Here is a 27,668-nt window from a genome sequence, read left to right on the forward strand (position 1 = left end):
TCTCCTTTAATCTGTCATCATTTACCATTTGTCTCCTTTGATCTGTCATCGTTTACCATTTGTCTCCTTTGATCTGTCATCGTTTACCATTGTCTCCTTGAATCTCATCATTTAGCATTTGTCTCCTTTGTTCTGTTATCATTGATCACTCATCTCCTTTGTTCTGTCATCATTTATCACTCATCTCCTATGATCTGTCCTGTTTTCCCTCATTCCATCTTTTAATCACATTTGTCATTATTTTCTTTTGATCCATTACCATTAAGCGCCTGACAGTCATTGCTTTCCTGCTGCCATTGACAACAATAATTGTTCACCATTTGCCATTTTTCTGTCATTTTTAACCATTTTCCTTTAGTTTTCTCACACATAATATATTTATATAAAAAAAATACAAATAACACGTTTTTTTAATTCTTGAGTCTTTAATGATATATATATAGAGCAATATATTATTTAATTCTTCATTCACATGATTGTGTTGTGTTTATTTACAATTATGCCCCACGGTCTCACAAGGAAAAATTTCCTTGGTAAAAAAATACATTAAAAATTTGGCTTACATCATGGTTTTTACCCACAACCAAAGTAGCTAAGGTTTTCATTTCTATCATAAACCTGGATAGCAATATCAGCCTCAAAGCAACTGTCACTGTGTGTAACCTGTAACATTTCTAAAATGTTAACAACGATCTAATATAGATATTATGATTGATGATGAAAAGGCTCCTCAAAAAATATATGGAAAATTTCTGGATGTAGAGGAAAGATCAGGTGTTGTACTATTCTACTTGTTGCATGTTACAGACAGTGACACTGCAATTTCTATATCAGTATGTACAGAGATGACTAGTGTCGACCAAAGGGAGATAAAAACTACTGCTACATGAATAAATAAAAGAATGAGAGAGCCAGGGAAGATGAATAATCTACAAACATCTTTTAGTCACATGAAATGCACTCTTGCCGACTTGCCAAGAAGTCCATGTTTACCTTACATGGATTCTATACAACAATATATATATATAAGTGTACACAGTAAACAATAAACAGACAGCACTTGCAAACTACTTATCTGCAAGGGATAAACAAACACAAAACGAAAATCAGAAATATTCTCGGGCATATTGAAAAACGTACTGTAAAATCATACATTTTTGTGGGGCTCAAATTTTGTGGACTTCCAAAATTGTAAATTTTCGATGGCACTTGTTTTCGTGGTTTTAGTCCTGCCCACCAAATTTGCTTATGTTATAATACATATCAACTTTTATCCATTTATAATTTTATTGACACATTAATTGTCACATAAATTGATGGATTTTCAGTGTCCATGAATTCAACAAAAATAAAACTCCCACCAAAATTAATGACCTTACAGTATATTCATTATTGGGGTTCCAGCTAATATATTCAACATGATTGATCCTATCTGCTGTAGGTAAATTTCATTCAGGGTTTCATATCTTTCACATGCATCTCAACTTCACCAATGAAATAACAACTGTTTCTTTTTTTATATATATCACAGTCACGTGCACAAAAACATCTCCTTCAACAAGATAAAATAACCACTTCTTAACAGAATAAGGCGCAGCCAAACAAATTCTCCGATTCTCCAATAACAAAATCATCCAAGAATGGAAACTTGGTCATAATGACATGAAAAAGATATTTTTCAACAAAAAAAAAAAAATAATAAAATAGAACTTAATTCCATATAAAACCAAAAATAAATAATTAAAAAAAAAAATACTTTTTCTGTAACCAAGATTGAATCAACACATGACTGAAATACCTTTTAATAATTTTTAACAAGAAAAGTGATTTTTCTGAAATATTTCAATTCGTATCTATGTGACAACCTGAACTGAACATTTCTGAATTTTACACATACAAACAAAAACAAGATTATCACAAGAAAATAACATGCATAAGTGTGTACATATTTATCCAGATATACAGCAACTTTTGAATTTACACAAGAACACTTTAAAATGATAATATGGCGGTAGAAGAGCTCCAAATATAGAGACCAAAAAGTGCATCCTATAAATGCTGACTATTCTTTTTTACCCCCTGCTTTTTTTTTATTTTTTTTTTTTTTTTATCATTTGTGAAAAGAACCTTATACGAGGCATTTCATGGAATGAATCGAGATTCAGGTTAACATTCGCAAATTATACAAAATGTGGTCAGGAAGCACCACTAATATACTGAACTGATATGGAGATATCCCTATTTTACATCAAACTTGCTGTCAAGGTGCATCATTTAGGCATCTCCGTAAATCTATGATAAGGAACACATTCAATATTTTCATATTTTTTTGGGTTTTTTTTGTTTAATTTTTTTATAAAAAAAAAAAAAAAATCATGAGACAAAATACGGGCAATTTTTTTTTCATATATGACTTTCGTAAGGTCAGGATTCCAGGGACACAATTCTGTGTAACTGACACAGGTAAGAACAATACAATGATTTTGATGATAAAGAAGAGATCAAAGAATTAAAAGATGATGAGGAAAAAGCTTCGTAATTTATAGGGTCTACGAGAAAAGAAAAAAAACATCTTCATAATCCACAGTCTTCAAAAAGACAATGAAATGAACAATGGCGTAAATGACGTGTCAAAATTGGTCCATCAACTTGAAAAAAGTTCCCAAAATGACTTTTCATGATAATAATAATAATAAAAAAAAATAGTCAGCTGAAAATTTCATTTTCAGTTGTTGAATAAAAATAATAATTAATAACAACAATGAGTCCACATTCTTTTCAAGAACATAATTGTATATACACCCAGAGAGATACAATCTCGCAACGATATTGTCCTCATGTATCTCCAGTCATCTTAAACGAAGCACTAGTAAGTTTCATATAATTCCCCTCTCAAACAACGTCTGATAGCATCAAGCAATGTCCTTCACCTCAATACACACTTCGGTGTCATTGGGGCTTTAGCAATTAGCCAATTAAATTCTTACAACATACACATAAGCAGGTTCATATCTTAATTCACTCCACAAAAGATTTTTTCTTTTTTCAGTCCTGCCCATAAGGCTTTCCACTTTCTTGGAGGTCTTACATTCTCTAGGATGTTTCCACAATGTTTTCAACCTGTGAGTGAAACCCTGCTGTAGCTTGGATATCAGGATGAAGCAGGGCTTGTTCCTGTGTTTTTTCTGTATTGTTTGGTTGGTGGACGCGATGATCCACAGTAACCATCTCCATGACCTTTGACTCCTCAGTGGAGGTTACGTCCATGAGTGCTGGGTTGGTCACTATGGTGTCCTTATCATCCTGCACATCCTCCTGATACTCATGGTCACGCATGGCGTGTGGAGCATATGGTTCATACCATGTTGAGTCTTCGCTTTCTTCTCGCAAAGATAATAGCACTCTTGATTTCACTGTGAACAAAGAAGGATTTAATTAGGCAAATCAAAGTTAACAGTGAGAGGGAAAAAACATAAACAAAAATTTTATCAAATTCTAACAAAAGAAAACATGGTCCATGGAAACTGACTGGGATGTACCCTGTTAGGGTCATTTGAAATGGAGTCAATTTTCATAATGACCAATGAAACTATTAATTAATTTGATAATATCTCCGTAATTGAATTGACACCGTTTCCATGCCACAAAGTTGACACTTACTATTCGGAGTGGAGTAAGCGTCCACCTTGGCATCCTGCAAGGGTGGACCCATCCGTGGGGATGGCTGCATCATGCGAGGATTACCGAAGAAAGCTGCAGTGTGCATGGCATGAGAACCAGAAGAATAACCCACATTTAAAGAGGAAGGATTCCATCCACCAAGGAACACCGCGAAACATAGAACCAACACCTGCCAAAAACAAACATGCAAGCATTTAGCCAAACAATCTACCGATGTACCTACACTTTTATATCTTACTGCTTGTTCCTTATTCAATCAAAAACAATTCATTTCCTTTTTTGATACAGTTTCTTAAGAAAATTTCCAAACTAATCAAAGAAAATACATGAAGTGGGGCCAAAGCTATTTTTATTTTAAAAACCTACAATAAAATGACATTTTCGATCTCTCCGTTATACTAAGTGTTTTTTTTTTATTTCTTTCTATCTTGATAACTTCATTTCCCAATTCAGTATTTCAGAATGAACCAAAAATTAAATTGACAACACTATTAATTAACAACTGCTTGTATGCATGAAGTACTCACAACTGGGGAACTATATATTAAAATTTTTTTTGAATATGTAAACAAAGTGTATTTGTATTTTTCCCTTAAAACTAAAACATTAAATTTTGAATGACACTTTTTAAGTAAGTTGAAAAACCTTTCCTTTTTTTCCCCAAAATTAACCAATGAAAAAATTAAGAGAGCATTAATGATTTAATAATTAAATGATAGCCTTATCTAAGGTTCATTCATTAGACTTGGTAACTGTAGATAAAAGAATAAATTACTTGTGTATTTTGTATTTACCAAATATGCCTGACAATGATGAACTTTAACTTTAACAACAACAAACAAACAAAAAATTTTGAGTTGAAATATGTCCGACAAATATTTTGTCTCGATTTGTTATAGAAACATCATCAAATGTCAACTCAAAATTTTTTTGAATGAGTTGAAACAATACCAATCAGTCACCATCACCGCTTTTCTTTCTAAACTCATCACTTAAATTCTCAAGTAAAGTTATTTGTAATGCATCAATTTTTTCTGCCTTTAAATGAGATTTAGTTTCTTGATGAAAAATCCTGTATACTGAGGATGTCTCATCATTTGAATTTCTTTAAAAAGTAAATTTGATTTTTAAGAACATTGAATCTTATAGTTCATAAGTTTTTTAGTTCAAGGAACTGACTGGTTAAATTTCAACTCAATATTTCACCAACAAACATGCAAGGTTAAAATCAGTTATCTCCCCTGTGTGACACTCACCATCAATACTGTTCCGCCAGTCTGGGAGGTTGCTGGACGCGCCACCTTGCCGACCAGTGACTGTAACTTGTGCAGCTGGCCTAGTAATGACTGATTGTTGTGTTCCAAGGAATTTACTTTCTTTTTCAGATCATTATTTTCCTGAGAAAATGCTTCGACTCGTTTTTCAAGCTGCTCCAAATATTCTTTTTTCTTCCGTCTGCTTTCTTGTGCTGAAATCTACAACAGAAAATATGTCAGTTAAATAAAATCAAAGCAAAAAATCCAAGATAATTTTTTGTTTTTTTATTTTGTTTTGCACATTCATGACAACAAAAATTATTTCAAATTAACTTTTTGGTATTTTTTTCCCCATGAAATAAAAAAATCTTAAATGTCTGCAAAATTCTTACTTTGTTTTTAATTTTCCGTCTGATTTTCTTTAAATTTTTTTCTTCTTGCTTTGTGAGTGGAAGTTTTCCTGGTATCGGGTACCCCTCCGATACAAGTGTTCTCTTCTCTTCTTCTGTTAGTAGTAATATGCCTGACTGAGGGATCTGGAATGGAAACATTTTGGTTGTAAACTCCTATCAAGTCAAAATGCTTAAGTTTGGGGATACGTGAAAATCACTTCCCATGTTGCTTATTAAAATTTTCAGAAAAATTTCTTCAAGAACTTGTAAATATTTTCACACAACAATACAGAGTTGTTGGAACTTTCTAAAAAAAATTTCAAAATGAAAGAGCTGCATATATGATAGATGATTATTGCATCACTTACAGGGTTAGTGAAGATGGGCTGGGAGAATGTTTTAGATGATGGTGAGGGATGTCTGGCGTATGGCAGCTGACGGACTGGACTAGAAGGAGCTGAACGTGATGGACTAAGACTGCCGTCACTGTCGCTGGATGCACTGCTAGGTGGCGTTGGCGGCATCATTAGGGAGTCCATGTTTACTGAAAAAATCAGATCATTTATCATCAATAGAAAATACATATGTACACTTAACAAACGTCAACAACAGTGGTTATCATATCTTATACTTGGGTGCAATTTATAGGCCCACAAATACAGTTAACATTATGATTCTGTAAAGAAAAGTATTTTCTCACCTCTCAATCATTATTAAAGTAATAAAAATCTCTTAAACTTTGCAGCTCCATTATGAGATATTATTTTTCATTTGAAAACAGGACATCGTACTAACAGGAAAATACATTTACACAGAAAATGAACTTGTCTGTAAGTTTCAACATTTCCTTTATCCATAAAATATAATTCTTATATAAAAAGACTCCAAGATAAGCCATTTTGACTTTCTCACACAATAAATTCTCTACCTGTCTGTTCCATCTGATTATCCATGAGGTCAAATGGCTCAGCTTTGATAGTGACCGTGGGTGCGAGTACAGATTGAGCTGCCTGGGTGATGACGGGCGTCGCAGAACCAGTTGTATATTGGATCTTCGACGCTGATGAGGATGTAGTAGCAAGTATAATCGTTGGTTGCCGTGTCGTCGTCGAGGTTCGGGTTGTCATGGTCGTTACCGTGGTGAGCATCGGGTCAGCAAGCTCGACAGGCTCAGACTTGAGTGCTGATATGGACTGACTCGTGGCTACTGCAGAGACGCTTGCTGTTTTACTACTGCTTAGATCCAGGGCCTGGGTTGTACTGAAGAATGTTGAGTCCAGGTCTGAAATAACAAAAACTCACAATTACAGCAAAATTCAAAAACAAAAAACATTCACAATTAAAAAGACATCTTTGTAAAGATAAAATACTGTTAATGTCTTGGTAATGAATAGTACTTTTTCTCTCTCCCCTTCGTTTGCTTTTTGGTTTTTGTAATGTTCATATTTTTGACACAGAGATACAGTGTAAACACTGACTAATTTTTCAAATGATAACAAACATGAACCACAATCTCAAAAGTGAATGCATGAAATTTTTTCCTGTGTATGAAATGTGTATGCAAATACTGATTTTTTTTTCTATTTTCACATTTCAACTTATAAGTGCAAGATAGGTTTATAAGTTGTACCTGCCCATGAATAGAAACATACCGTAATCCTTTAAAATAATTTTAAATCTTTCCATGTATGTGCTCAGTAAGACAATATATATCCTTATGTTATCAAACTGTATTGGAGTTCTAGTTACATTTCAAACAAACAATATCAATATTTGATCATGTCAAAAACAGAATTTACCAAAATCATTTGTGAAAACTACCATTACATCCTCTGGTAATTGAATGTATGTTTGCTAATTGACTTGAAACATGACTAGAGGTTGTACTGTACGAGAAGCACTCTCACTCCTGGGTCTATCTGATCAACATATTGTGTACGCCACTCAAATAAATGTATTTCAGGACCTATGTTTAATTTACAGCAAATTACGATATACATACGTCAACAACTGTATGCCAGTAAGGAAAGACGTCACCAATATGGCCTCTATCACAAACACACACTAATGCAAGTAGACCATAGCCAGCAGGTAAAATTTCAATTATTATATGTACTTTCCTTCAACTTCTAAAGTCCAGTCAGTTGGAACAGAGTTAAATTATTTACACTAAACTTACTTTCTATGTAAAGACACGTAATTTGAAATTCATATATAAACCTAGTAACAAACCCCATTCCCTCTCACCACTCCAACTCAAGGGGCCAATCACAGTAAACAATTTGTTTACATAATGGTAATTCAAACTTTATAAATTTTGTATATTTATCTTTTTCATTTTTCTCAACCTTGTAGTTCAGAAATATGTCTGTGAAATGAAAATTTGATAGAAAACAAATCTGTAATTTTAAAGACACAGGATTTTTTTTTGTTATTCCCTACAAATGGAGAGTTAGGGGGTTTTCCCTATAATAATATTAATCTGATCAGGAAAAAAAAAAAGACAACTTCCTGTTGTAAAATCCACCATTTAGTCATATGTTCAAATAAACTTAAAGGTCAGGATTTAGATAACCAAGTTGGGAGACAAAGGTCATGACCCACCCACACTCATGCATAATATAGCAGTGACATTAATCCAATAACAAAAGACAATTTCATCATGGAATTGTTGGCCCTATTTATGGTACTTTTCCAGCCTAATTGTTGTACATGAAAACCTTATCGTATACAATTACAAAAAATTATTTTCCGGCAGGTGTCGTCCTGGACAGATTATTTTAATCTAAGCAGACAACTCATACACTAAATTCTAAATATGCAACAAAAAGAAAGAAGAGGTCTGTTTTTATGTCTGTAATGTTTAATTCAATAATTCATTTTGTTCCCGCAGTCAATGGGTGTTCCTGTTATAGTTAAATGCTGTGTATCATATATGCTAGTGCTGCAGGTCTCTAATTCTCTTTCAGTCATTTTTGTTTACATGATAAAACTAGGTGCGTAATTTAGTTTAGAGAAGGGGAGACAGCATCCCATCTGACATCAACATGTAACCATACAGACTGGTGTATTTAGCTGAAGGAGGGGAGATGGAGACTTCCCTCCAACCCCTACATACACACATTTCATGTACAAATCCACTACAGTCTAATTCCTGTTACTGGAAATGTTTACTAATGAGGATTAGGAGATAGTGACGACCAGGTTAAAGGGCGTAGGTCATGTTATCTGACCTATGGTCAAGTGCTGGTCTGTAACAGTGTTAGGGAAATAGAGCTAGATCTACTCTTGTATATTCCTATATCTACTGTTCCAGAATTCTTTCATCATCATAGTTTAAACTCTAAAAAAAAACTCATTGTATTTTCAAAGATTTCAATTTCAGATTCAAAATATGATGATAGAGTCAAGTGGGTAGAGTGGGAAAGCACATGGAGAAAATTAGGAAAACAGAGAAAGTAGGTCATTAGCAGGAGGGTGTTATCTCCAGCTGTAGACCTGTTGGGCGAGGGGAGAACTCCTTTAGTCAACAGTAGCTGAGTAGTGATGTATACGAGCTGTCAGTGGGGGCTACTCTGTGTCAGGGCACTGCCCTGATAACATTCAACCTGTCCGACTCCACTTTCTCCAAGCACCTTACATCAAACATGGAGCACTTTCCCCTTTTTACATCAATTTTCAACCGTCAGACCAACAAAGGAGCTAGTGTTTTCAATGTTTTTACCTGTAAACTACAGCTAAAAGGTGTATCCGTTTACCTGACCTTTCACCATGGTAGACCAATATATAGATTGATTACAAGTATAGAAATTGACCTTTACCATCCACTTAAAGCTACACATTGATATCTTGCCCTACTTCCTCAAAGCTTCATCACCCACCCACCAGAGTGTGGTGGTAAACATTTCTGATCAGAAGTTTGCCACTTTTCGCTTAAAAAAAAATTGTATATTCGGCAAAAATCATTGCTTTACTGATTCAAACATGATAATCATACTTTATAAATGATGGTTTATATTTTCATATTTAAAACCCACAAAATTCGGAAGATGGTGTTAATATGTATTAGAACAAGAAAGGAAACAAGACTTTTGTTTTTAACACTCCCTACATGAAAACTGTGTGTTCTAACATTTCCAGGAGTTGAATTGCGAGGGCATTTAAAGTTCAGTTTCGAAACAACCATTACATTAAACCTGGTAGATTGCTCAGGTCTCCAAAGTCCATTATCATCATTTGTTTACAACAAATAAAGGAAAGACCTTGGGTGATTGTTATGTTACAATCACATAATTAAAAGTTTGAATAGTGTGTCACTTTACTGTAAGGGAGTTCTGTGTGGGGATACTTGAACACATAATCTGGTGTTCAGTCATGTGATGCGAGCATGTACATCTACATTGCCCCACTGTCTGTCTAGTGAGCGAATATCAAATGTATACAAGTTAAGACTTAAACCATAATTCACTCTAGTCATAGTGAAACTTCAAGCCTTCAAACCTTCTTGTTTTTTCTAGCCTCCGAACACCATCCCCTCTTCTTTCCCCCCCCCCCATCTCCACCAACCTATAAACAAGTCCTTTTTTACACTGTCATGTTACAAAGATAAAGCTGAGCTGGTGCTTCTATCCCGTCCAACAGAGCGTGACCTAATCTAAGCAATAGAAATCGATGTAATGAACCGTGAAAACATTACAAGTTTATTACATGAGGGGCCCCTTATCTGTTCTGTCTTCCAGGCAAACCGCTTGTCTTACAAGGACGATTTGTTTATATCATAGGACAATCTAATGTTAATCTTCTAATCCTCCAGGTATGGAAATGTTAAAAACTTTTATAATCTTCACTAGAGTCTAAAGAATCAAATCACAAAATATATGGCCACACTAAACGAATCAAATGTAAGATGTACATTAAATTCCTTCCAAAAGTTACGTGTACGTGTATGGTTTTCAGAGAGTTTTGGCAAGGATGATCAAATTAAACGTTTGAAAGATCGTAAAATGTAGGAGAAAGATGTGGTGTATTTTAGTGCGTCTGGTCGGTGCAAACATAAATGAACTACATCTGATACCTATAATTAAGGTTTGTTTTTTTCTAAAACGTCCCTGTAGGTAAAGATAGATAATGTCTTGTGATATCCTTACCAAATCAATTTTCTGATGTTTCTCTATGCTTTTTTGTGTATTTTGTCTTTTTTCGAAAAACTAACCTTCCAGACTTTACGCCATTTTCCCAAAATAACATCATTGAATTTTCAGATTTGATCACAAGTCAATTATCCCTGTTGGGAGACTAATATATTTTAACAAACATAGGACCTGATAAGATACAGTTTCTTGTATTGCATCACACTAAAACACACCTTCCACATTCGAGTCCATGTTTGGGAGTCCAAGAGGTGATTGGGGTATTTCATTGTTGATGGAATAGCTATGTTCCGACTGTATCCTTGGTGACGGAACTGCTTCTGTGATCATCTTGTCGTTGAGGACTGGGTCTTCAAACAAACTGTTTAACCAATCATCCATGTAGCCGCCTTCTGAGCTCTGAAAAATCATAAAAGGATAAAAAATTTAATGATAAATCACTTCTTTAAAATTTTGGCATGTTAATCGTTAAATTATACAAATATGCCTTTTATTAAAAACTGTTTTTCCATCGAAAGGAAAGTGAAGAATTTTAACCAGTTTTGTAGCACGGATATATCTTCACCTGAAACTGTCTTTGAAATTTGATATACCTTTACTGGGAAGTAGATATACGCTATCTACACCTGTCTGCCAGTGAGATTGTGGTCTGGACCACAGACATAAGTGCACATGAGCATATATGTGCAGAAATATATATACTAACTTCTGCAAAATGTAAATAAAATATTGATTAATTCTTATCTATATGCAATGAAGAAACACCTGTACCTGTATAGATCTCACCTGTACTAAATTCTTCTGTAACGATCACTTTGATCATCAGTACACCTGTATATATCTTTTTTAACCTTGTACGTACTAAACTTATCACCACCTGGTCCACCGATATAGGTCTCGTCATTAACAGGATTAGCATCAATAATTAACAATTCTATAGCTCTCAAACACGAGCAAATGACCCAATGCTTACTCCTTCAAACATGGAAAAAGTTTCTTTTATTTTGATTCATGGGGGGCAGGAGGGGGGAGGATGGTGGTACATGGACAATATCCATACAAGCTAATATGACTACACCTAACAAGTTTGACACTATCAGACCACTGGGAGATATTTATACTGCAGTCAATTTCAGCCAAGGAAACCTACATATGACCTACTATATAAAATGTATCACGGACATCAACAGAATTACAGATACTGTTTATACGGAAACAAAACAACATGTGAGTGTACTTGCTAACGTATGTGGTCCCTGTATGACCAGGTAACTTGGCTAACAACTATGGTATTATATACCCTCAGACATGTGATCTATGACATATAATTGGCCATATGATTTCTGTCCCATAGGTGTTTGTAACACAACTGATAAAGTATCACCACCAACCGGACATATCTAGGACTGTGTGTTTATATATCTATATTGACCTAAATATCAGCTTTTCATCCGAGGACTTGACTTAAATTTATTCGTACAAGTTTGTTTGCCTATTAAAACTACATAACTGCAATTCAAAGATTCCAGATTCCACTACATATCATGACATTGCTAAAAATAACATCAAATATGATAAAATTATTGAAATGAAGTATCAATGGTTGGAAAAATAAAATAAAAAATGCCCATAGTTGTTTTTTCCAATGATGATAAAAATTATATGTAATTTCCAATATTGACTGTAACATGAGGGTTACAGGACAGAAGATAAGATCTGTATCACTGTTGATTTTCAGTATAAACGATCAATATGGAACAAGGTCTGTCATCTGTAAAACGTATCCGTGTTAACTACAGTGTCAGATTTATTTTCATCTGAGTGACAATGACATCATATAAAGTGTACAACATCGCTACGAGGAAACATGTCCGTGGGACAGTTGTAACAAATAACAATGGCCTCTCATACACTATTCATTTGTGTGAGTGACAATCTAACGAAGCATTCCACACTTGTCATACACATAATGAGCTCACTTACAATTCCGTACAGACTTTTAAATTTGACAAGTATAACAGCTCACTTTAGCCGCAGTGACACTAAGTCTTGGGGATTTCTTTGCCTTGACCTTTAGCACAGCCCTATAGTAAACAATGTCATCTACGGCACTAGCTCAGTCAATTCTAATTTAACCTCTACAAACCAATTTGTTTTTCACTGACGACCCGTTATTAGCTCATTAACTGATAACACCTAATTACAAACACATGTTGTCACTCAAAGTCACCACATACTGCTCAATGACGTACATACAACAATGACCTTGAAACTTTTCATGTATCAGTAATTATACAGACCAATAAAAACAACACACAGAAAATTGTTTGTTAGGGCCGGCAATATTTTCAACAATTGTTATTAGCCAAAGAAAAGTAGAAACAGCCATCTTCAATAATTATCCGCTCAATCAAATGCACGAATTGTTTTAACCTGCCGTTTCTGCTGACGTGATGTCATCAACCGCTGCACTAACCCGACAGCATATCATTCCCCATGGGAAAAAACACTGTTGAAGCAAATTGAATGTCTCAAAATGGAAGTGATTTTTATGCAACTAATACACAGGCACATTTCACGCACTGAATTGCTCATTACTAGGTAATTTTCTTCAAAATTGTTATTATTCTACAGGCGTTGATTTCTATTCTGGCATTGGTCAATGAGTTTTAAAACTTGTTTACTTTTTAGAAATGTTTCCACCTATGTCATTTCTCACATAATATTTTATCTGCTCTAATTATCTTTCTAAAGACACACCCCGAGACACATTGTATATCTTTGACACCAATATGTCTTGCTCCCTTGAATCTGAGAAGACACACCCCAATTGACATTGTGTCTACAGGTAACTTTCAGTCTTCTCTTCAGTCTGTCTGTACGACACGCCCTAGCCCTAAACGATATATAAATAGTTTTGAACATCATGAAACTCACTTTGACATTTCAGGTTTCATTGTCACTAAAGAATCCGTCAAATATAATCCACCCTTCTCAATAGACCAGCTGTAATACAGTATACACCCACAATTGTGATCACTCATCCAGACATTGTGAAGATTATCCTATCAATGTAGTAAGGTTTGGAATCTAAACACTTTCAAACCATCAATAAGTTCATCGGTTATTTAAATCGATGGACGTTGTTTCCCAAATGAATACTTTGATCAACAATTAAATGCAGTCAGCGGAAAACAAAATACTCGTAATTGATGTAAATGATGCAACACATTATTATCACTCAGCCAGTCAATTGAAAATATATTCTCTCCTCCGTGACCTATATTAACAATATATAGCAATCAGCATTACAAAGCTAAATATATGAAGCATATCTGATAAGTGTACCTTTGACCCAGTTCCCATGGGTGCACCTGGTACAACCCCCCTCCACAAACTCTAGCCTCCCCCCTTTCCCCTTCTGTCTAGACAAAACCTACCAGGAAGCTAGCGACTTATGTATACAAGCAGTCACTGACTGCCAACAAGCATTTGGCTAACGTTTTATTATTTCAAACAAAATTTATGACACATTTTAACAAGCTTTTCAGTGATCATGATCTATTGTACACAGTAATGTATCTACCAGAAGATGATAAATATTTCCAATGTACGTTCGAGTTAATTGGCATCGTTTTTGAAAGACCCATGTTGCATGGAGATGCAACTATTTTAAAATCATATTAGTCTACACAATTTCTTTTAAAATCTAAGTTAAATCATAATGACTGGGTGCAGAAAAATACAGTGGGAATTTTATTGTTCAATCTATGTAGTAACCTAGTCTGTATATTATAAATAATTTGTCAGACATTTAGCTACATTAGGGTGTGGCAGTTTAATAAACCGACTGAATCTAAAAACAAGTACAGTTCCAAGCCTGTCTTCTACATCCCATAAATCCCCAACTCTCACTAAATCATTTTAATTATATGTCACTAGAGGTCATTAGCAACAATTACTAGAATATCTAGAGAATAATTATTAACTTTAAGGGGGAGATTCCAAAAATTACCATACTAGGGAGTAATTAGTATTTTTCATTCGGAGATATTCCAAAATTTAACATAAGTTTCTGTTTGAAAACTAACATATACATATGTCTACATATGTGTGCAAAGCCTCATATTTGAGTATGTAATATGCTACTTTGGTGACCTGTGATTTGTGTTAAGGATGTGTGTTACCTTCTACATACTACAAGCTTATATCATGCTTGCCTCCCTTGTAAAAATCAATATTTTGCTTTAAATGTGTTAATGCTTTAACACTTCTTCCTTTAGAATATCATTAACATAAATTAATGCCTTTGAACAATTTGGAACAGCTTATAATTAGTACATAATCTTTCTGGTAAAGAAATGGTTTCTTAAAATGATTCACGTTGGAGAAACAGCAGTATTGCATCATAAGTATATTTTGAGAACATTTCTGCTGTGACAGCACTTCTGATGCCTGATGTAACAAAGCTCTGACTTGCATCACAAATACGATAAAAAACACACAAGTTATCAAAAGGAATTATCTCCAAAAAGTGTGTCTGATATTTGAAACTGCCAATTCATGTTTTCCCACAGAAATCAAACTTTTATTTAGAACTTGGCAGTTGCCAGTATTTCATTTGTGTTGTCCCTGTACACAAAACCATTCACAAGAAATTAGATACCACTTCTTTTAACACTAGATCTTTCTCCCACCTATGCAATATATTAAACTGTTTGACGATAAAAAAATCTGCTCAGGCAGTCTGAGCGCACACATGTTTCAAATAAGTGTCGGTGTAAATTTGACAGAAACTCCTGAACAGGAAACATAACCCTGCTGTAACAGGGAACAGTAAACAAGTTAGCTATATATAATCCAAAAAATTTGAAATTTGACAAAAGAAAAATGAAACTTAGACAATCTTGTGGATGATTAAATGAAACTTTAAGCTCCACAATTTTGAAAGGAAAACTGAAACGAATGTTCATCTCTTAGTCTACGTAAACTTATACAACTTGGCGTGGGTCTTCTTACAAAATTAAACAGACGATAAATGATTGTTTGAGAACAAAGCATTACTGTGACCTCTGACCTCTAACCCAAGAGCTGGGAGATCTAGCGATAATGATCATATGGTGGTTGCTGACTTGTGATTCAAGTGACCCCAAGGATAAGGGTCACTGGTCTCCGGGGCCACTGGCCTCCTCACAGTGTCAGGGAGGGAAACAATCTATCATACATCGTACTGATGAGGCAGATTGAAATTTCATCCGCCACTTAAAACAGCATTTGAACTCTAAGAAGGTCTTCAAAACAAATAAGTTTATAAATGGTGGAAGGTTGTTTACTATGTTTTTATAAGCATAAACATCATCAATATGCTGCTTACAACATTAGTTTTCATTCAAATTTGAAAAAAAAAATAGAGGGTGCGATTAACATGTTTATAAGATCTACATCTCTTGCGTCACTGAAAAGTAAAAAACCTAAACCCTGCATAAGTGTCTGAGTACTTATAAAATCAATGATAATTATCCTGATATTTATCCATGAAACGTTAAGTGATGGTTGAGCGGTCCAGTGACATTGCACAAAGCGCTCATTGTGTCTCTCATTATCACTTTACGCCAAATTAGGCAATGCATCAGAATGGGTTAACATACATGTATACAAGCTAGCCTAGATCTCCTTGTCATGCTGACTGTTTTGATCTACCAACTCCATCTCTTTACATATTTACCATAACGTGTCTGACGTACCTTGTGTGTACTTATCAGAAAATTCATATTCATCATTTCAGCTGGTATTAATAAGGTAATTCATTGTCATTCCCAAAGAGGTTTAATGACAAAATAGCTAGCAATAGCATCTTTGTATACAAAATGCTTGGTATCTAATTTCCACAGATAAATAACCCATGCAGGTTCTTATTAGCTATGAACTTTCTAAAACAGAAAAAAAAATTTTTTACGAGATTAAACAGGTACAGGTAAATTGTCCAATTTTATTATTGAATTTCCGTCTCCCTTTTCTGTATTTTTATTACAATAGCGTATCTTTGTACACTTTTATGGACATACTTTGTCCCAGTTCTATAGATCACATTTATAATTTATCGTACATGTGGTAGCTTGGTACAGTATTTTTTATGGATCCCTCATCAGTCCTGTACAGAATCAATACAATGACTTATTCAGTATCATATTACCATAGTAAACAACATAAGAACCCATCAAGTACGACGTGTTGTATTTATCAGTCAATAAGACCATGTGTAGTAATAAGCCAACAAATATCGCCAACACGAACACTTTTCTCTTTTTCTATAATAAACCCAAACATCCCTTAACAAAGATCATATGTAAACTGATTATTGTAGAATTATCATGACTTTAATATTTTTCAAAATTTTCAAGTCAGTATGTTGGTTTTGTTTTATTGTCATCAATTTACCATTCAACATTTACTTGATAATTTGTGACCAACAGAACTTAACCAGTGAGAATAAAAAAGAGAAACAAACAGCTTTTGTTTTCAAAAATTGGATATTTTAGCTTAATGTTAAAACAGACTTCCGAATACCTATCCTGTCGGAAAAAAAATCCAATGCAAAGGGATATATCATTTAAGTATATCTGTACAATGGCACGCTGGAATCACTTACCAGTACCCTTAAAAGGGGATTTACGGTATAAACATCTAACTACATCTGTACTGAAATATCATCACGATATAAATATACATATATATTACTACAAACCATTCACTAAATCTAAAATTCACCTTTGATGATCCGCACTAAAATTTATGGAGATGATTTTCATAATTATTCAGTCGATTAAATCGGAGAAACCCCAAACAAAACGATATAATATAGCTGAACTTTGACTTTCTGTTTTGTTGCATTGTTTACCTGATCAAATGGACATCAACAGATAATAATTGATGGATTTTGTTTATGAACTACTTAGTGTACATTGTGAAGCCACCTGTTCCACCAGGTAAGATTGTATACATATATAATACAGCTCATAGATCCATAAAATGTATTTATTCTTTCATGACTACAACACAGAAACTACTTACATCATGTATGTAGAACAAAAGGGACACAAAACAGATAGGAATTCATCATTAATGAGCTAAGACAAAACAAAAAAAGCACCTGCTAAAACGTTTACTCGTAACATAATGTTCAGTTTATTAAGACTGGTCATTTTCTGCCGTCCAAATTATTGAAAACAAAATGATGGTATCTTAAAAGACTAATAATAACTAAGAAAAAAAACTTCACATCATGTACACAAATATAACCTAAACAGAACATATCTCTTTGGAGCCCTATACTAAAACCCTTAATATGTACATCGGTTACCACAAAAATGCTGACCGATTTGAGAAACAAAGTCGACATTCATGATTAATAAATGTTCATTGCATATTGTTACACTATAGACAGGGAGTACATTAATGACTGTAAGTGACCATTAAGCATTTGTATCGTGAACTGTCGCTTCTGTGTGGGACAGATATACTATCTGCTCAAACATGCATGTTCAAATATCAATATTTACAATGTCTGGAACCACTTGAGACATCTCTTGGCCTATGTGACCCTCGACCAAACACTCTAAGTCTGTACATAGGAAAATTTCTTTGTTTGGACAATAATTGCAGTGTTTCGAATTTTGGTTGAAGGTTTTTCAGTGCATCTGGATCACACAAGTGGTTTATGAACAAGCAACACCTAAGTTTGGCAGTGAAAATTTGGCTTGATTTAAGCTCAGTTTTCTCACCGTCTATAAACAGTAGCAGTGTTTCAGTAAATTGTAAATGCTGTTTCAACACTAGATCATGTGACCATGTCAGCTTACAACAAGTGTCATCTTGATCATATTTCTCCCTAAACACGTTTCGTTTTCTCAGGGTTTCGTGGACCCTTCAAACCTGACAAGTACCATTTAAACTTCAAGAGGTCCCTAGTTACCAGTTAACACTATCGGTTTGTTTCTGTGCAGTGATCCTTTTAAATTAATTTACGACAATAAAAATTCAAATATTGTACTTACAGAAGCAGAGTTTTGAGACTGATACTGGTATTTTCTGTATTTCCACGACATGTTTTGTACTTCCTGTGATAAACTGCCTCGGAATATTGTCTAAAATCTGTGTCAAAAAAAACCTGACTACTGCAAATACACTAGTATACTATACGATAAACTTGACATTAAAATTGCGTCTAACAGAAATCATGAAGAGACAACCCTCAGACAATGCTAGACTAACTACAATGCTAGGGTCATGTTAACAGCTGTGACAAGTTTTCTTAAGAATTCATATCAACTTCAATAAATATCAACAGATGATCTTTTCAAGATAAAAAGCCTAACGTTTTCTTTAATTGGAAACAATTTAAGGTACAGGTAAAATCAGTTAATTAATTATATATCTAGACCTTTTAATATTGTATGAAACTTAAAAGTTTTTTAGCAGGATATGTTCAGAGTTTAAGCTAACTAATCCCTCGGTCACATTGGTCCCAACAACATGTGCCATTTTCCCAGGTACTGACCAGATAGTACCTTATATTTCTTCACCTGGACTTAGAACCAGAACTTACAGATAAACATGTGCCTTTCACCAGATAAAACCAACAAGTATGTCCTAGGTAAGCTTTAATGCTTCATCTCACTTCCAGAACTTTCTTTCAAGGAAATCTAAAAACAGATCTTGCAGCAATCGAAAACAAGATAAACCAGACCAATAAACTTCTGCAATCTGATATCTAAATACACCCTTCAATGTTTAATTGACTTCTGTGTCTTAACTGTTTCTATATCACAGCTAATGAATAAAACGCAGATACCTGCTTACAGTAGTAGGTACATGGCCGATGGTATCTAAATAGGATCTCCATCTTGCAATTGGGAAGCAACTCTACGTCTTTTTTTTTTGGGGGGGGGGGGGGGAATAATTTTGTTGAGAATTTCATCTCTGCAATTATCTTCAACGTGAAAAGCTAATTCAAGTGTTGAGTTTTGGATTATTTGCCATAATGTTTATTGTCAACAAATTTTTTATGTTACTTTTATCTAATGCATTAAATAAAAGTTCATCACAAATGAGTATTTGGTCGAAATTTTATAACATATTTATATAAATACTTTTCTGGTGTTTGTGAAAGTTTCAAACATGCCCAGTTTCTCACACTGAAATTTTTCAAAAAGATTGAAAAGTACATGTATTCATATATTTTTGTGTATGCATGGCTTTGTTATGTGAGGTAAAGAAATGTTTGAAAATATACTTTAAGAAAGCAATTGAAAAAAGATTGATCACAGATCCATGTCCATTTTATCAGCCATATTTAAATTTGATTTATGATACCGTAGAAGATATTACAGATCCTAATTGAAGCTTTCTGTAAACATCCATTCATCTACACCACAAAAATACATAAGCAAGTAATTAATCCAAACCGTCGCAAGATGAAATTGGCTCGTATAGACATTAAACCATTAAACACTTAACCTGAGTATCATGAAGTCCATGTCCTTAAACCATTCTTTTTCTCTTTTATATTTCACAATGTAATTTAACATGTAAATTTGATGCAAAAATTTTACGTTGGCAAGATTTGAAATGCTTTTAAAGAAGGTTAATACACACCAGGTAAGTTGGCAACGCAAAATTTTCTAATTTTGTCTCAAAACGGCTAGTGTTGTTGCAAATATTTGAATAAACGTTGAAATAATCATTTTGTATAGGTTACTTAGCCGGCTTTGGAAGTGTACAGGATGTATTGATGACCAGAGGGTTAAAAAAAAACAGTCAATAAATGTAAACAAATTCTTTTGGCTCAGGTTGAATATTGTTAATTTAGGATAAGATGACTCGTACAGGTAAGCAGACATCAGGTACACATCCTGCTAGGAGAGATTAATGGCTGTGTTGATATATATGACCCTCTCCTACCTGACAACTTCCACTAATACTTGGTGTAATAATACCTCAGATTATATATCACCTAACAATACTTATGAAGCATATGTATATTCTCTCACAGTCAAATCTTTTACATAAATGATAATCCAAACTTTAAAGAAAACAAATATGTTTGTTTGTAACAGGGCAATGAGGGAGAATGAATGTGTTTAAAACTTCAAGCTCTGGAAAAGTGCTATAATTGACATTTTTGAAAAACTAATTTCTAAAACGAAAAAAAATCAAACAGCTCTTTCAATCAGGCTTAATGAATTGTGATTCGCAAGGTTCATTATCTCCTATCCTTTCTTCACTACAATTACTCTTGTGATGATAATAATGTTACTGTCAATTTAATGAATATTATTTAGATGTATCAGGTTCATGAAAATTATCTCCCCTTTCTTCGATTTCAAAACTAGCAACTTATGATCAGCAATATTAAATTTTAGATAAGACTTGTTGCAATAGTACGAGAATCGCGTCAAATATTTGGAAAACGTGCCTATGAACAAAATACATAAACATGGTTTTTATTTGTTGTGTTCATTTATAATTAAAGACAGTTGATCATAAAGAAGTTCCTAAGTCCCTTCCTGAAAGAAAATTAAAAAAAAAAAGGCAAAACAACAAAATTAAACTTAATATAGGAGATGAGAATTTGACAGAATACTTATGAATAATATATATATCAGAGTAAATGTTAATGTTTATCTGATGAGGTGACACTACCCAGGTTGACGCTCCAAAAGTCAAGTACCCGTACATTACACCTCAGGCCTGTGTCAAGGTTTAAATCGGTTTAAATTATCAACAGAAAATATAACATATTTACATATATCAACCTATGAATTTGTAGGTAAACAACCCTACATCTGGGATTGTCCATGGACTTTGATGGGACAGCTTTATCAATCCTGCCTGTGATTAAAGAATGCAGACTTTGAACATGATATAAGTAGCTTACTCCGACAATGTGATTCCCATGCAGGATACATATTCAAATCACTACTTGAGTTACTTAATTCAGGAATACTATATAAATATTGACATATAATATGTTGTGTGGGCTTAGAGATAAACATATGTTACAGTACTTATATAGATATTTGTATATATATATATATATATTCCAGAAAAAGTGTTGATACAATAAAACTGATATCATGTTGCTCATTTTTACATATACTGACAGTATGAGTTGTGGTAAAATTCCATCACTGTACAAGTTTAAGTCTCCACGGATGAAAAACAAACGAACAACTGACTTGTACTTGGATACATGGAATTTGATGGTTTTAGTCTACTCAGCTACAAAGCAATGCAAACAGGACAACAGTAACTTAGTGACAATCTCAAATGGCTGCTTCCTGCTTGTGGGATGTTTCGTCTTTGTCAATTACAGCTTTGTTTTGATCCGACGGATGTCCTTCAAACCGCCTAACACTTCCAGCGTGCATAAATATACATCTATTTGGACAATGTATTTTGTTATAAAACAGAACCAAAATCTAACGCCTTAATAACGAAAGGAACAGTAAAAAATTTATTTGAATAAATATATGTTAACAGACTGATCCTACTGATGTAATGGTAATTTAACCACCTAACTGTTTTAACTAAAGCTAACGAACATAATCACTTAATTAAGTTAATAAAATTCCTAAAGAATTATTTAATTTGACAACTGAATAAAAAAGTTATTGGCAAACAATATTCATGAACTGCCAGTAACATGAAACTTGTACTTTATTCAGAAATAGTACATTTGTACATGTGGTACATACACTGGTGTGAATCACTTCAGAATTGCAAACACAACTCTTTAAAGATATGCCACAATTAATTATTCCAAGTTATACAAGCATCTACAGATGATGAACATGCATATTTTTTTTTCGTTGAAACAGGAACATCCGGTTTTTAATATGAACAGAATAACATGTTATGAGGAAGAGATTCTCATACAAAAAAAAATAGGTAATATATCATTCAAGCTGATGAAGTCTGCCATGTGTGTTTCTGATTCAGCTTCTGACTGACTGACTGGCTGCCAGCACCCGACTGCTGAATGACTAACATTGTGGTCTCCAGCCTCTGAAGCTGGTGTATTAAGTATGGTGTAATGAACATAAGTAGGGCAGTAGGGGTTAAATTGGTGCTTGTGATCGTCACACTATTCCAACTGTACAGGTGGGTAACACAGGTCTATATACATACCTGCCACATTTTGTTTAAATCCATACAGTTGCTAACAAGAACATAAGAAAATTTGAAAAGGTTATATATAACACAACGTTTGAATCATATATCTTTAACATCGCTTTAACTTTTTTATGGAATGATGTGACAAAAAATTTCTGTTGAGTCAACCTCCTTAATCTTTACTATAGTACAACGAGAACTGACTTCAGAAGGTCACAAACTAAACATAGTACATGCTACATGAACACCGATATATATATATATGTAGCATAAAATTTCTTAAATATTTCATGTCTGTGATATTAATAGCCCTTTAATACATTTGGAAACTGAAACTAATATCCTTGCATAAGTAAACAGTTTAGTACACATTATGGTATGTGTTTATGCACCAGGAATACCTTTTAATTACTGCACAGGAAGAGACAGCAATCAGCTTGATATTTCCTGAAAAAAAAATCCCTACAATATCCCCAGAACCAGTCATCGAATTACCGGAATTCGGTTTACACAAATGTCAATGCATTGAGACACCATAATAAATAGCCTACTGACTAAGCCAACTATTCAGCCCAGATTCTAAGATAACAGATTTCCAAGAATATCAAAATCTACAATAGTGTATACAAGATATAATCATATCATGTAATTTTTTTCTGGAACTACAGTAATTTTTGAATATATGAATATATGAAACTTCAATGAGAAAATTCCAAATCATACTCCATAGTTTATTGGGTTTTTTTTTTTTTGGGGAGGGGGGGGGGCTTGTTCGAATTTTGCTATCCTTAAAATTATCAAATCAAATAATTTCTTTATTGGTTGATTAAAAACAAAACTTCAAATATTCTTCATCAAAACTTACCTTAAACTTAGATAATTTCATACAATGTTATTTCTATTAAAAAAACCATACCAGAAAATGCAAAGTATCTGAAGAGCTTTCTGCTTATGTACCTGGGACTAAATATATGTACCTGTATGATAAAATATATTTATGGGCACTTTTTTTCCAAAGATGTACACTAAAAGAGATAAATGAAGTGTTACACCTGTCAATAACTGTCTTAGTACCCAACATCAAACCCTCAATCTTACATCACTCAAAACAAAAACAGAAACTGCACAATTGACAACCCCTGGACAGATATGAAAGTGTCATCAACTCTTTTGTCTTCCTCAACTTACTGACACCATCAGTCAGGGAAACTGACATGAGATGACCCCAGGTCACTATGGTTCTAGGCCAAGATCAGCGGTCATTATGAGAAGTAAAGCATACAGTTGCAGGTCACCTGAGGCTAATAATGGACCACAGAGAAATGTAAACAAAAACTAACCCATGATTATTTACTAAAAAAAATTGATGAAAAATAAGTTTCTCCTGGTTTCTCTATCCTAACTTTTTATTTACAACATTTTTTTCTTCATATCTAATAAGTTTTGATCTTCCTATATCAAACATGCAATGTTAAACACTGAAATATTTGACTTTTAAACAATGTTTTGCTAAATAAAGTTTTTTCCCTTAACATCTTTTGGGTCAAAATTGGGGCAAAACAAATTAATATAACCTTCCTTCTTCAAGTTGTTTTCTGAAAACCTGTCTTCATTATCCTTTAAATTAATTTTTTTATATTATGAGTTCATAAATATCTATCTTTATTCAGTATTGTGATATTTTAATTTGTCAATAGAGTAAGCACACCAATCATTTGTATAGTGTAAACCCTCAAACCTTTAAAATCTCAATCAATAAGATATATGAGAAAACCCTTATCAACAGTACAGTGTATATAATTTGTGATATCATTTCATAAAAACAATTTCAAAATTATCAATTTTACAATGTAATATACTACAACAAATGCAAAGCCAGCAATTTAAACCCAGATCAAAACTTATTCATGAACATGGAATAAAAAATTTAAAGGAGAACCACTTGGTCAAACTATGGATCTTTAAACCCTATATAAATAGAACAGGTATGTACATGTATATGATTCCCCACTATATGAGATATTTATAAACCTCGTACACATGATCTACGGATAGAAAGTAACGCTTCACTGCACGAATGATTGTGAAACTGCAGGACGTTACCAAAGCAGAAAAACAAACAGAACTAGCTCAATCTGAAAAGAACGGCACGAAATCTATTCAGAAGATTAGTGAAACATTTATTTCGGGGGGTAAATGGAATTTCTGAGTGATGTCAGTTTAAACACGATCTGTATAATTGCACAGGGAGCTCATTTTTGGACACAGAACTGGGATAAAGTAATATGATGTATATAGAAGCCCATAGTCCACCCATTTCACAGCAGTACAATAATAATAGCCGAAAACTTTTGTCATTGTGTATAATTAGAGATTCTGAACAATAGCTGTACTAGATTTCATCAAAAACAAAGGTCATTATATGTTTTCAAATTAACTGATGGCCCTGACATCTATTTTCAAAACAAATATCATCACACTATACAGTACAATACTTGGTAACAATAACTTACTTCATATGTAAACCTAACCTGTAAAATTACAAGTACATTTACAATCCTGACAGTTTAACTATTAAATAAGTTAATTCTGAGTCCCCCCATGAAGAAAAAAATTTAAAATACTGAAATGGACACTTCATCTTTGTTAAACATCTATTGTTTATTTCAATACTGGTGTTTGTTTATGTACAATACGTAGCAATTATAGTCAATAGTCGAGAAGACCATGGTTCAGTATTATAATAGAACGTTGGCTGTGTAGTGTCAATATCGTGATACTAGGTCGTGGTTCATCATTTATGTATTACACAATTGAATGTAGATAATTATGCATCTGTCTTTAACATATTCTATAGCCAGAAAGATACATCAATATAAATCAGGACTATGTTTCCTATAAAATATATAGCGAAACCAAGACACTCAAGTAGTGCTGTGCAGATACCAAGAAGTGTCTGTGATATGACACTTTAATTCATGTCAGGAAATTCAAATGGAATAATAATAGATATTGCTGCTACCTGGTTGGACAGAACCTGATGACTAAAAAACCCAAAATTACAACAGAAAGATTTCTATCTTGCCAAATTACTATTAATGAAATAAAGATATTTATCTTTTTGATCAGCTAAGCATGTCTCAAAAGTAATATTTTCCATGTAATACAATGTTGTACAGTCAAAGTTTATTAAATTCTATTTTCAAAATTGATAAGTTGTTATTTATCTATATTAAGTGTCTTTAATGAAGCAGACATCATGCCACAATCATTTAAATAACTTAATGGAGTGAGAAACCAAATTATAAAAAAATAAACAAAAAAACATATATACAGAACTAAACCATGGGAATGTTTTGGTTTAAAATGGAGTAGCTTAGATTTTAGTTGCTGCAGCTGGCTTGGCGACTGCTATCTTTCATGGGATGTTATCAAATTACACAGGCAGCCAGACCAGAGGCAAACCACCAGACTGATTTAGTTTATTTATGTCAAGTCAGGGCTTTTTTTTTGCTAAAATCAGCTGACGAAACAAACTGTTTTGAATCAACGTACAAAACTGACATTTCTGAAGACTAATAATCTTTTAAATGTTAAATGAATTTTAGTTCAATTTAATTTCTAATAGTACTAGAGTTCCATGTACTGACATGTGACAATATAAATTAAAAATGATTGATATATACAGAATTCTACAAGCTAACTATCACGAACTCGGAATAATTTGAAAACTGTTTTTACAACGGCTGACATTGTGACATAGGTATATATCAGCCCACATGTGTGTATATTAAATACACTAAGCATGGACTGTTGGAATAATTCACGCATGGGTTCATTCACGTGAGCGTATATGTCCAACAGATAGGTAAGCATGCTGTGTGCGTCCACTTCGCCAATGCCGGTATTGAGATTCAAATTTCTTATTAAACACAAACTCCGGGTATGACCACACCCAACTAACAACCCCTAAACAAGAATCGTTTGAGGGTACCCATCCGTATCTCAGCCGGAGTGGGCGTGGTGGTATCGTTACATGAAAACATATGGCCGTTAAGACTGAATAAAATACAGGATTTCAAAATAACTTTTAGAAACTAACAACACAATAAGACAACAAAATAAACAAACGTTGAATTAAAGCTGTTAATTCCATTATGTGTTTAAAATAAAATTCTTAAATGATACTTTAAAATTTTTACTCCATATGGGAAACACCCACCGGTATTACTACTACTTACTGTTGATGAGGGGGATTGAAAAGCGTCATGATCCAAAATTTCGCCCATATCTGGGTCTTCCAAGTCGCAAATGTTATGGTCACTTTCATATAGCAGGTCCATGGTCGTTTGTCCCGATAGGGTTCGTTAAAACCCCGAGGGATGGGTCAGAAATCCCGTGGGTCAGTCAGTTAAAAATTGCTCCTTTTCCTCCACCTTGTGTCAGGATAAGTGGTGAAATCGCACAAGGGCGGAGTACATACACTTGATATGTGAATACGCAAACGAAGGAACTATTTTAACGATAACAACCTTTTGTAGCTTTTTATATAATCCACCAAGTTTTAAATCCACCTGTGTAGTATTTCATAACAAAAATCACTTTATAAATATCCTGTTTTCTACTGCTGCATTATATCTGGAATAAATATTTCGTCATCCGTTCTGCACAAGGGTTCACTTGCGAATGAATACTCCATTGTAGAGTGATAGAACTAACTTTCGTCATAGTCTTAAATCAACCAATCAGAAGCCTTGTTCTAAAAATAATGTCATCCCCATCTGAAACCACCTGTTACCTCGGGTTTCACTTTTATCTCTTCCCCTGGCAATCTTTTTTGACACGGAAAGGTGATATTGCCCCGAGAAATTAACCATCAAATTATGTTTGGTTATCGAAACGATCAAGAGTTGAGTCTTTATCGTATCTGCCATATAACATTCTTTATTAATATTTATAAAAAAAATAGTATATAATGGTTTGTGTTAAATAGTTTCACAACAGTGATAACTGTA

At 33.7% G+C, this 27,668-nt stretch overlaps 1 protein-coding gene across 1 annotated transcript; it reads right to left on the reverse strand.

The window, feature by feature from the left end:
• Window positions 1–405: 405 nt before the first annotated feature.
• On the reverse strand, window positions 406–27,199 carry LOC132555984 (cyclic AMP-responsive element-binding protein 3-like protein 2). Its single transcript, XM_060220371.1, has 8 exons — window positions 26,895–27,199; window positions 10,695–10,878; window positions 6,258–6,611; window positions 5,698–5,873; window positions 5,330–5,473; window positions 4,938–5,156; window positions 3,661–3,850; window positions 406–3,413 (listed from the first exon to the last, which is right to left on the reverse strand). The coding sequence occupies exons 1-8, from the start codon at window positions 26,994–26,996 to the stop codon at window positions 3,094–3,096; spliced, it is 1,689 nt and encodes a 562-aa protein (XP_060076354.1). The 5' UTR covers window positions 26,997–27,199; the 3' UTR covers window positions 406–3,093.
• Window positions 27,200–27,668: the final 469 nt, after the last annotated feature.

The sequence above is a fragment of the Ylistrum balloti genome, unplaced genomic scaffold, assembly GCF_031769215.1.
Source record: "Ylistrum balloti isolate Yb309-2 unplaced genomic scaffold, AGI_CSIRO_Ybal_v1 Utg370536, whole genome shotgun sequence".
Taxonomy (NCBI): Eukaryota; Metazoa; Mollusca; class Bivalvia; order Pectinida; family Pectinidae; genus Ylistrum; species Ylistrum balloti.

Excerpts from the sequence above, each read along its gene's own strand:
- LOC132555984 (XM_060220371.1), bottom strand. The coding sequence starts at position 26,996 with ATGGACCTGCTATATGAAAGTGACCATAACATTTGCGACTTGGAAGAC. Across the intron at positions 5,874-6,257 it reads TAATCAGATGGAACAGACAG|TAAACATGGACTCCCTAATG; the intron begins GTAGAGAATTTA and ends TGATTTTTTCAG. Across the intron at positions 5,474-5,697 it reads AGCCCATCTTCACTAACCCT|ATCCCTCAGTCAGGCATATT; the intron begins GTAAGTGATGCA and ends TTTCCATTCCAG.